This window comes from Xenopus laevis, chromosome 2S (assembly GCF_017654675.1).
Source record: "Xenopus laevis strain J_2021 chromosome 2S, Xenopus_laevis_v10.1, whole genome shotgun sequence".
Classification (NCBI taxonomy): domain Eukaryota; kingdom Metazoa; phylum Chordata; class Amphibia; order Anura; family Pipidae; genus Xenopus; species Xenopus laevis.
Window position 1 is genome coordinate 49,295,464 of NC_054374.1, and position 12,480 is coordinate 49,307,943.

Here is a 12,480-nt window from a genome sequence, read left to right on the forward strand (position 1 = left end):
CTTCCTTTTTTACTTGTGAAATGGTAGAAAATTAATATTGATGTAAAATAACTTGTTGGGTGGACATCCTCTTCAATGTAGCTATACTCTAGCAGATACTTGGCACACCATAGCCATGGGTGTTATCAAAGAAACGTGTGTGTGTACAAATGCATGTATTAGGCTAATATCAGATGCAGAGGGTTCTCTGCTAGTGGTATTGTTTTCTGAAATACATGTGACTGGCTTCCATTGGCTTCAATAGGAACCATGTGAAAGTGCCAGTGTCAGCATTTTACTGCCAGAAGATGATCGGATAATTGGGCATGGTGAGGGCCAGTGAAGAGTCGGATTTATAGGGTATTACAAATTTACCAGCAAGTCAATTGCTGATAAATGTAGCCTTAGCTGTTCATTTCCTGGTTAGGCCAGCCAGATACAGGCGAAGTGGCAACCCTGGTTGTGACAAAAACCAGATGATATAGTTAGTTACCTAAACCTGTAATCTATAAAGGCTGGAGTGACTTGATGCCTAACAGAACTCATCTTCCAGCTTTTCAGCTCTCTAACTCTGAGTTAGTCAGCGGCTTAAAGGGGGGCCACATGGGACATAACTGTTCAGTGAGTTTGCCTAACAGAACACATCTTCCTGCTTTTCAGCTCTCTAACTGTGAGTTAGTCTGCGGCTTAGAGGAGGGCCACATGCGCCATAACTGTTCAGTGAGTTTGCAATTGATCCTTGGCATGCAGCTCAGATTTAAAAAACAACAGTTAAGACCCTTGTGGCTTCCCCTCATGTCTCTGATTGATTACTGCCTGGTAACCAATCAGTGGAAACCAAGAGAGCTGAAAAGCAGGAAGTGTTCTTGCTATTTTGTTAGACATCCAGTCTCTACAGCCTTTATACATTACATTTTTGCATAACTAACTATTTGAAACATTTATTTTGCACAGCCTATCTATTTACCAGGTTTTTATTTTTGTACTGAACAATTCCTTTAAAACCTTAGTGACTGTAGCTAAGAATTATCTGTACAAAGTTAAGCAGCGCTTGGGGGTGAGACACAAATAATATGCTTTTGGAACTGAAGTATAGCACTGACTGACCATTTTCAGTATTCTTCCCAGAATAGTAAACACTCATTTTAATTTTAGTCATCCCAATACATTAAAAACCTAGTGTAGTTAACCATAGAAAATGAGATACTTCTGCTTTTCAGGCTTTCACATCATTGGCTTAGTTTAATATTGCCATATAACTGAGCACGGGTTTGTTATTGAGAAGCACTATGTGCTTATTTCTAGTAAGGGCTGGTGTAGTAAAATCTAATTTTGCAACTTGCACAGGTGCACTAGACCCTAGTTCTCCGTACACCATGATGTCACCCAGCCAGCGTGCAGGAAATTGGCCAGGGTCCCCTCAAGTATCTGGTCCCTCTCCAGCAGCTCGTATGCCTGGAATGTCACCAGCAAATCCATCTCTTCATTCTCCTGTCCCTGACGCGTCTCACTCCCCTCGTGCTGGAACAAGTATGTTTAGTTCCAATTGTGCTTTGTTCAAAAATCACAGTTGTTCATAGTTCCTTTGTCTTTTACTCATTGAATCATATGCAGTAAATGTACTTAAATGTTTTTCTGCAGGTCCAGACTTGCATACAGAAGCACTTTTTTAAAGGATAAGTAAACCGTAAAAAAAAGTAATTGCTCAGGGTGCTTTTCTAAGCATTTTGACAGGTCAGTTACTGCAACTGTACAGTCAAAGAGATATGCCTTCAGAAGGAAAACTGAGACATGTTCTGTTGTTACTCTACTCAGGAAGAGATGGGAAACAACATCTGAGGCTTCTGACCTCTTTCCTGAAGAGAGCAACATTAGAACAATTTTGTTTTAATTTAAAGGTTACAGGAACTAACCTGTGCACAGTGCTTACAAAAATTATACTGGCAGTTAATAAAAAAATGTAAATAGCTCTGAAACTGAAAACAATAATCATTGAAAATTGCAAAACCCTAATCAATTTTACAATGCATTTTTATTTTGAGGTTTACTTTTTCTTTTAAGGAAATTACATTGCTGGATAGTGACTTTTTAAATGTTTTTTCCCCCAACAAAGTGCATTATAGTGAAATTGAAGCTGTGAGCAAAGGAAAAATGGCTGAAATTGTGAATTGATTGGACATTATGCTACTTTTTTCCTATACGCTACCCCAACATTTGTTAGTCAAAATATTTCCTATGCATGGCTGTAGAAACTGATGGCACGTATTTTTGGACTCTGTGATTGTATTTTTCATGAACACAGTGATGGTCAACCTCTAAATGCATGTTAGGTCAAAGTTATAGCAGTTCTTCAGTCGGTGGATTGCAGCATTTTGCGTCCCCTGGTAACCAGTAGGGCACTGCTGCCTGAGGCGTTTCTCAACTTGCCTCATTGACACAGCGCCTCTGTATGGTGCTGTGCCCAGTAAACGTTTTCTCTTAACTTAAATACGAATCCGTTGTAACCGTATTTTACTAATTTTGTTGTTTTGTAACACAATTCATGGTCAGTGAATGCTTTTTCCCCCTTCTTTCCAGGTAATCAGTCAATGCCCACAAATATGCCTCCTCCACGTAAGCTACCTCAGAGATCGTGGGCCGCATCAATCCCTACAATACTCACTCACAGTGCCTTGCATGTGCTTTTGCTGCCTTCTCCTACACCTGGTTTAGCCCCGGCACTGGCAGGCAGCTACCTGTGTTCCCCTCTGGAAAGGTTCTTGGGATCTGTTAACATGAGACGGCACCTGCAGAGGATCATTCAGCAGGAAACGGTACATGAATCCTATATGTGTCTAAAGCTTGATGTTTTGTTTTAATGTACTGTTTAAGACTGTCATTGGTGTTGCTTAATACTTAAACCTTAGCTGCTCATTTGTATATATCTGTAGTTTTTTTTTTCTCTGACAAATTTAGCTTGAACCAGGAGAGTAAAGGTGGTCATAGATGCACCAATAATATACAAAATTCGGTGTATCTATATCGGTAGACAAGCCGGCCGATATCGGCAGAAGACATGGATATCGGGCTGGCCGAAAAATTTTGATCGGGCGCCTTTGAAGGCACCTAAACATCAGCCTCTGTTCATGCTGAATCGTCAGATACAGGTAGAATTCTATTGTTTTTACCTGTATATCTGACAATTCAACAGTAATGAAAATGAACAATCTTAATTGTAATGTCTATTGTTGCCTTTAGACAGCCCCTGATTTAAAGGGGACCAGTCACCCAGAAATAGGTATGGGATCTGTTATCCGGAAACCAGTTATCCAGAAAGTACCAAATAATGGTAAGGCTGTCTCCCATAAACTCCATTATAATTCACAATTTTAAAAATGATTTCCCTTTTTCTGTGTAATAATAAAACATTACTTTGTACTTGATCCAGCCTAAGGTATAATTAATCCTAAATGAAAGCTAAGCCAGCTTAATTGGTTTATGTTTACTTAGTTCTCTAGTAGATTCTTATTATGGAGACCCAAATTACAGAAAGATCCATTATCCTGAAAACCCCAGGTCCCGAGCATTCTGGATAACACTTCCCATTCCTGTAAAATAAAAGTTCTTTTCAATTTAAACCCCCCCTTTTTTATTTTAAATTAAAATATCCATACCTGTTTTCCTTATGCATTTGAGTGAAGGGGAGTGCAGCAAGAAACCATTCTATTCTTTTCAATGGACCCATACTCACACAGGCTCCTGTAAACATCGAACACATGGAACGCAAAGTGCTGCGGTCGAACACATACAGGTGAACTACACAAAAAACACTTGTGTATAAGAGCCCTTGAAAAATATCTCATCTGCGTACAATAGGGTTTGGGACAATGCAAAGCCGTACACAAAATGCCGCCTGTCTGCATGCTTTAATTGTGGATTCCAAAAGAATCAAGATTTAAATAATTTATACAGTGTAAGTAAAGTTTATTTAGCACAACTAACACAATAGGATTTAGAATTATTTCTTAGGGTGACGGGTCCCCTTCAAACATCCGTATCTCACGGAGACATTGAAACTTTGTTTGTCACCTGTTTCTCTTTTATTCTCCTGTATCTAAGACCGCTACATGTGTAATAACTTTAATTTTAACTAATCATGCTTTCTCTTTTGGTGTCAGCTGCAGTTAATAAATTCCAATGAACCAGGGGTGATCATGTTCAAGACAGATGTATTGAAGTGTCGTGTGGCTCTTAACCCAACTACCAACCAAACTTTGCAACTAAAAGTTACACCTGAGAATGCTGGACAGTGGAAACCAGAAGAACTTCAGGTTCTGGAGAGATTCTTTGAGACCAGGGTATGTCTTTTTTTTAGGTTTCTTTTTTCTTGGCAATTCTTACAAATACAAATGTTGATTCTTGGTTTTTTACCTCATTTTGTGTTGCCAAATAAATATTGACTTTTGACTTGTAGGTTGCAGGACCTCCTTTCAAGGCAAATACTTTGATAGCCTTCACCAAATTATTAGGAGCACCTGCACATATCCTCAGAGACTGTGTACATATAATGAAGCTAGAACTGGTAAGCTTGTTTGCTGGTAGTACTTTAGATGCATAGAAAAAAAAAATGGTAACGTGTAATTGAAAAGGTTAAACCATTGAAATATAATTATGCATTAATATTGTTTTTCTTGTTTAGTTTCCAGATCAAACAACCCAACTGAAATGGAATGTACAGTTCTGCTTAACCATCCCACCCAGTGCACCCCCAATAGCTCCATCTGGAACACCTGCTGTAGTACTGAAATCTAAAATGTTGTTTTTTGTAAGTATCTGCTATCCGAGAATTAAATCTGTTTCCCTTCATCACAAGAAATACCCCCTTACCTTTTTACCAGTGATCACCAAACAGTGGCTCACAAGCAACATGTTGCTCACCTACCCCTTGGATGTTGCTCTCAGTGGCCTCAAAGCAGATGCTTATTTTTGAAATACAGACTTTCATGCAAATTTGCATGAGCCTCCTATAGGCTGCCAGTGGATATAGGGACTACCAAATAGCCAATCACAGCTCTTATTGTCACCCCAGAAACTTTTTTTAATGCTTGTTTTACTTCCCAACTCTTTACATCTGAATGTTGCTCACAGATAAAGGTCTTCTTTTTTAACCTCGTACAGTAAATATATTTCTCTTTTACCACAAAACTGTCAAACTATTAAAGAGTCTGATACGCTGCTTGTTTTAACAATTCTTTGTAATAATGAAATTGTAACATTCCCTTTCAGATACTGGGAGTAATAGATGAACGAGATTATAAAGAATGTTTGATACTAAAGAATACCTTCCTTTGTTAACTTTGTAGGCTTTAACTCAAACAGCAGCATATGACAGGATAACATTCATCCAAGAAGCCGAATTCTGTCTTCTATATAGTCTTTCTCTTATTGAATTGCTTTGTTTACCTGTAATTCAACTTTAGTGTTTCATGGTGATGTAGGCAATCTATAGGGATATAATTATAGGCAACTTCTGAGTAACCTTAGTATACTTTAAGCTACCTGTTACTGCCTGTTATCACATCCCAACCAGCTATTCTTTCAAAGCCTGAATTTTTCTAACATTTCCATCTTCTAACTTTATCCATAGCTTCAGCTAACTCAAAAGAATTCAGCACCAACCGATGCTGTCAGTATTATTGTGCCTATTATTTATGATATGGCATCAGGGACCACCCAGCAGGCAGAAATTCCTCGTCAGCAGAACTCTTCGGTACCAGCTCCCATAACAGTTAGCAACATTCTGAAAAGGTTTGCTGAGATGAATCCACCTCGGCCAGGTAAGTTGGTTATTCCAAATCATATTTCAGGAATTCCACCCATTTGAGGTTTATTGGGCTGTGTAGTTTTGCCTTTTTAAACCTTGATTTAAAAGTGAATGGTTATGCAAGATGGAATCTGCAAGCAATATTAGACTGTTAAATACAACCATTTTTGTATAAGTGCTTTCTTTGGGCAAAGAGAAATGAGATGCAATTGTTTGTTCAAATAATGTGGTTCCAACATTCTAATTTGTTCTTTTGTAGGTGAATGTACAATATTTGCTGCTGTACGCGATTTAATGGCTAATCTGACGTTGCCACCCGGCGCTCGTTCCTGAACACTATTTTACAGTTTGCAAAGTTTTTTTCTTCAGACTATAAATATGGATGAACAAGAGACAATTTGCCTTTGGATATTTTTATTTAAAAGAAAAAGCTGGTGGATATTTTTTCAGATGCACTTCATCTATATAAATTATATATATATATATAAATTGTTCAAAAACACATTTTTTTTGTATAGTTCTCTTGTTGTATAGTGTGTTTTATTACAAACACATTTCAAGCAAATTTGAAGACTTGCAAATATCCATTTTCAAAGGAGCAGATTTAATATTCTGTTTTATACTAAAAGGATTATTAAAATGCCAAACTGTTTTGTTTATGTAAATGGTGTAAGTTTTTTTTTTTTTTAAAGAATAATCTGTCATTTTGAATACTGTAAAACTGACAAACTTCATAATGAAACTGTATTTTAATATGACTGCTTCAAATTCTAACATGAACGTGTTGTAGGCATGTGTTGAACATGTCCTAAAAAGCAATATTTAATAAACTAGGTAAAGATATGGTGTTTTATGGCCATATAATGGGGGATACTACTATCCCATTTTTGCTAACCAAATGAAAATCTTTCTATGGCAATCCAAATTACTAGTAAATTCAGGCCTGTATTGCATGCACCAATGAAATGGATATTACACTGTGAGAAAGCTGCATGAGGTTTTCCTGAAGAAATCTCGCCCTCTGTGAGTGAAAGTTTAAGCCACCATCAAGATTGTCCTGAATGTTCAATGCAAAAGAGAAGCTCTTTTCAGAGGTACACCGTATCTTTGGTGTGTTACAACCTTTAATTTAGTAGGAATTTTTAACATTAAATTTGCAACTCTGAAGTTGCAGAAGTACTTTTTTGCTTCAAGGTACAGGTATTCACGTTTCACGAGTCAATACTTGGCAGATCCACTCCTGGCAATTTTTGTACCTATTTCCGTAGGCAGATTTTCTCCATGTTCATTAAAAGCAGATTAAAAATTAAAAATAGTTTTATTTATCACACAATATGTTTTGGGCTCCATAGTGCCCTTTTCAGATATGATGCAACAAGTGTTTACAGTTAAAGTTTAATAGTCCAAAAGATTTATTAAATATGCTAATCTTTTATTATTAATACAAGTGGGTACTACCTAGGCAACTTTGGGTAGGAAGAATACATCAACATTACAGATACAGATTAGCCTAAGGATATTAGATTTCTGTCAACTTTAGCACAAGTGATGCAAGTGTAATTGATTTTCACAGAACAGTGTGGCAGCTAATTTTATATAATTTGCTTTGGGGTACTCTGGGCAGAACAGGGAAGAGAAATGCCCTTACTCTAAAAACAACCTTATATTAGATTTTGTTATTTGTACAAGATATGCTTATGCATTTCAATTTCCTAATGCCCCAGATTGTTAGCTGGATTGAAATCAAGGCTATAACTAGGCCATTGCATGCATTCATCTTTTTGTTTTGAGCCACTCCATTGTTACTTTGGTTTTCTGCTTGTAATGGCTCTCATGCTGAAAAATTAGACAAAATCCTAAAATATCTATGTATTATGGCTCTTGTTTCCTGGACTGGAACATGCTAGCGGGAATCCATTGTAATCACTCCATCGTTGTGGAAAGGACATGCAAGTGAATAAAGGACTTCCCAACCTATCTTTACTTTGTCATATCTGACTGCTGAATTTTTCCCCTACCATAAGATGGTTGGAAAGAGTGTCCACTGCAATGTTCCGTTCCATGAAACAAAAATTACAAAAAAAATGTTGTTACTTTCACACCTGTGCATGCAATGAATACATGTATGCAAGGGACATATTAAATCAATACAACAATACATTTGGAGGCTTGTAACAAACATGTTCTAAACTGGATGTAGTAGATTTTAATATAAATACTTATCCTTTAAAGGGGTGGATCACCTTTAAACTAACTTTTAGACTGTTCTAGAAGGGCCAATTCTAAGCTTTTTCAATTGGTCTTCAGTTTTGTTTTTATAGTTTAATTATCTGCTGCCTTCCTCTGCCTCAAGCGTTCAAATGTGGGTCACTGACCCATTTAAAAAAACATGCTCTGTAAGACTACACATTTATTGTTTGATTACTCTTCTATTCAAGCCCTCTTCTATTCATATTTGTCTTATTCAAATCAATGCCTGGTTGCTAGGGTAATTTGGAATCATAGCAATCAGATTGCTGAAATTGCAAACTGGAGAGCTGCTAAATAAAAAGCTAAATACATGTACCTCAAAAACCACAAACAATAAAATATGAAAAGCAATTGGAAATTGTCTCAGAATATCAATCTCTATATTATACTAAAAGTTAACCCAGCGTGAACAACCCCTTTAATGAATTGTGTCAATTTGAACTAAATTTTTGCACCACCACAAAGGTTGGTTGCAGTAAAAATGAGCCCTTATTTTAGAAAATAAGAATCATCTTGTTGACCATGACAGGATGGGGTGTGGAAGCAGGCAAGCAGAAAGGGTGGGGTATTAATATGGCATATTTATTTCCTTATGTCCAGTGAAAGGGAATGATGGAATTTTTTTTTTAAAATGTTTATTTTTATTGATTTGAAAACATATTCCAATTCTTAAGCATGTTACATTATAACATCGCAACAGAATCACATTCATAGATAGATTACATGAACGTTCTATGCTCTACAGAAGATCCATAGATAAAACAAAGGCAGTCTTATCTTCAATACTTAGAGTAACTACATATATCTCCAAAGGTAGACTGCTCCGTCCGCTATCGTTGATAAATTTTAATAAGTTTCTGTACACAGAATTGGATTTATAAAGAGGGGGATAAGGGGGAGGGAATTCCAGGTTTAGCAAATCCATGTTAAGTTGAGCACAAAGAACCAAAAACTCAGTCTGCAATAAAGGACCAACAATTTTCCAAACCTGCAACCAATGCTTTATCTATTGTACTCGGTAGCTTGGATAAGATAACATCTTAAACAAAACTCAAATCTATGTCATGGTCTGGCAGAGTTCCCAAGCATGGCTCCTCCTAGTGATTTGTAATAATTGTTTTAATGACATAAAGAGATAGCCAGGAAAGTATCTGATGTTCTTATTCCATAAAAAAATATAAAGTTGTGTTTAGAGTAGTCGCAGTCTGATATCAATAACCTGATCAATCACGTTTTTGGTAGAAGTTATATTTCTAAATGCCAAATATTTTACTAATAGGTGTAATAGAAAACCAACAGTCATGTAATTGGATCATTAACCAAGGCTTGTTCAAAATAATTACAGTTTTCAAAATAGCTTGTTCCAAATAATAGCAATGTGGCATTCAATTAGTGAGGTCATTCATTATGTGAAAAAAATTGTCAATTACGGCCCTTATAAGGAAGGAAGGCAGCAAATGTGCATGCTGGTTATAGTGCATTTCTCTCTTAAAATCTGAGTAAAATAGAAGAACAGCATACTTTGCTTAAATAGTTGTTTGGAGAGGGGGAAAACCTGTAAAGAAGTCTAGAAAATGACAGGCTGCTCAGCTAAAATGGTCTCAAATGTTTTAATATGGCAACCAAAACCTGAAAGACATGAACATTCTAATGGATAAATTAGCCAAAATGGCAAAGCCTTTGCCAATGATCAGCTCCAGGAAGATCAAAGAAGGTCTAATGTTACCTGAGTACTGTTCCAATTAGACAACACCTATGTGAAGCCAAGCTATCCGCATGAAGCTCTGTTAAAAAAAAAAAAAAAAAAAAGACGTGCTGAAGAGGTTACAACTTGCCAAAGAACACATTGACTGGCCTAAAAAGAAATGGTGCAACATTTTGTGGACTGACAAAGTAAGATTGTTCTTTTTTTGGGTCAATGGTAAGGAGACAGTTTGGCAAATGTGCATTATTAGCAGTAATCAGCATGGCTTTATGATGGATAGATCATGTAAGACAAATCTTTGCAACAGGATTTTGACAAACTGGCAATCTGGGCAATTGAGATTCAATGTTGATAAAGTCATGCACCTGGGATGTAAAAGTATGAAAACCACTTAATCCCTTAATGGGACTGCACTAGGCAAATCCATAATGAAAAACGACCTAGCAGCCCTTGTAGATAATAAACTTGGCTGTAGCAAGCAATGCCAGTTAGCAGCATCACGGACGAATAAAGCTTTATTAAAAGGGCATAGATTCAAAGGAGGAGGGGGGTCATTCTTCCACTGTAAAGATCACTGGTAAAGCCCGAAAGAATATGCCATACAGTTTTTGTCTCCAGCACTCAAACAGGACATTATTGAATTAGAGAGGGTGTAGAGAAGAGCAACTAGGCTGGTAAAAGGTATGGAAAATCTTAGCTATGAGGAAAGACTGGCCAAATTTGGGTTCTGCACATGGGAGAACTAGCGCTCAAGGGGTGATATGATAACTATGTATAAATATATATAAGGGGATCATATAATAATCTCTCTAATGCTTTATTTACCAGTAGGTCTTTCCATCTGACATGTGGGCACCCATTCCAATTAGAAGAAATTATGTTCTGGCTAAATATTCAGAAGGGGTTTTTTTAAAGTGAGAGCTGTGAAAATGTGGAATTCTGTCCCTGAATCAGTTGTATGGGCTGATACATAAGATAGTTTAAAGAACTGGATGGATGGGTCATAGTACAAGTTGATCCAGGGACTGGTCCATTTTGGAGTCAGGAAGGAATTTTTTTACCCTCTGAGGCAAATTGGAGAACCATCAAATGGGTTTTTTTTGCCTTCCTCTGGATTAACTAGCAGTTAGGCAGGTTATAATAGAGTTAAAAGGTTGAACTTGATGGATGTGTGTCTTTTTTCAACCGAACTTACTATGTTACTAGTATTGGTTTTGAGAGTATTTTTCCTGGCCATCCCTATCAACATAAAAAAACACTCATGGATTAATTCCCTCTGAATTACAGCCCAGACAGAAGGAATGAATTTTTCAAAGATTTAAGGCCCTCTCCACCCCCTTCAGTCTTTTTCCTTCTGTGAGCCTGGATGGATACTCACATTCGCTTTTAGATTACTAGACACAGTTTTCTTTGGGGCGTTAGAGCCACTTCCAAGGCAGGAAAGTAAGTAATTCTGTGACGCCCCCACGAAAATTAACTCCTATATATATATATATATATTTTGCTATTACTTAGCTTGCATTATTGTTATTCTTTTAGTGGGTCTGCGCCTTCTGATGGGCCACCTAACAAGAGGGACAGACAAGAGCAAAAGAAACGCTGTAAAGCATTATCAAATCCCTATATGAGAGATGTGTGTGTGAAGCTTGCTTTTCTGAGCTCATCTCTGACTAGCTGAATGATGCTTATTTCAGAGGCAGAACTCCTGAATCTGTGGCTTTACTCTCCACCCCCACCTCTCTTCCTAGTCGTCAATTAATACTTAGTTGTATTAAAGTAGGGATGCATCAAAACCACTATTTTGGATTTGGCCAAACCCCCTAATCTTTTGCGAAAGATTCGGCCGAACCAAATCCTAATTTGCATATGCAAATTAGGGGTGGAGGAAAACATTGTTTACTTCCTTGTTTTGTGACAAAAAGTAACGCATTTCCCTCCCCATCCCTAATTTGCATATGCAAATTAGGATTCGGTTCAGCCTAATCCAAATCCTGCTGAAAAAGGCCGAATCCTGGCCAAAACCGAACTGAATCCTGGATTCGGTGCATCTCCAGATTGAAGATACACAGCGGATTCTCGCAACCCAAGAATCAGCTGATCTTTTGTGTCACTAGCCTTGTACAGTAATTCTTCAGTACTGTAAGTACTGGCATGCCACAGTGATACACTCCACACATGCACTGACAGCTAGCAAAACATGCAACTTGCACCACATTTACAATCAACAATGTGTGTCAATTGGTGCAAGTTGTGCGTGAGCTAGGAGCACCCTTAGTTATCACTGTATTTTTGGGCATCCTTGTATTGCTACTTTTAGATTCTATATCTATATCAGAGTCAGTTCCTAAGCTCAGGTAATGGCCAGCAGTACAGAGGGCATGTTGTAAATCAGAAGAAAAGATGGGTAGTTACTAGGGGCACCTCGATCCAGGGATTGGTCTGATTGCAATTTTGGAGAAGGGAAGGAATTTTTTCCCCCTCTGAGGCAATTTGGCGAGGCTTCAGATGGTTTTTTTTTTGCCTTCCTCTGGATCAACTAGCAGGTCAAAAAAGTTAAAAGCTTGACCTTGATGGACCTGTCTTTTTTCAACCTAACTTACTATGTTATGGGCACAAATGTTCACGGCTAAAGGGCTGTGGTCACTTTTGGGCTGGTATAGAAGCCCAGAACATAATGTGGAACATTTATATGGTTCTGTGGTCTTGATGTGCTTTATTTACATCGTAAATCCACTTGGTTGCC

At 37.5% G+C, this 12,480-nt stretch overlaps 1 protein-coding gene across 3 annotated transcripts in view; it reads left to right on the forward strand.

The window, feature by feature from the left end:
• The window catches only part of med14.S (mediator complex subunit 14 S homeolog), a 51,669-nt gene extending 43,919 nt beyond the window's left edge, over nt 1-7,750 (forward strand). Inside the window, exons 25-31 of one of the 3 annotated variants that reach the window (XM_041583749.1) lie at nt 1,327-1,509; nt 2,557-2,792; nt 4,137-4,316; nt 4,433-4,540; nt 4,658-4,783; nt 5,606-5,795; nt 6,042-7,750. In XM_041583749.1, the coding sequence (XP_041439683.1) occupies nt 1,327-1,509; nt 2,557-2,792; nt 4,137-4,316; nt 4,433-4,540; nt 4,658-4,783; nt 5,606-5,795; nt 6,042-6,115 (1,097 nt within the window). In that variant the 3' untranslated portion in view covers nt 6,116-7,750. Of the gene's footprint in view, nt 1-1,326; nt 1,510-2,556; nt 2,793-2,934; nt 3,125-4,136; nt 4,317-4,432; nt 4,541-4,657; nt 4,784-5,605; nt 5,796-6,041 lie in introns of those variants that run through there. The other 2 variants (XM_041583750.1, XM_041583751.1) reach the window with 2 other exon arrangements.
• The last annotated feature ends 4,730 nt before the right edge of the window (nt 7,751-12,480 follow it).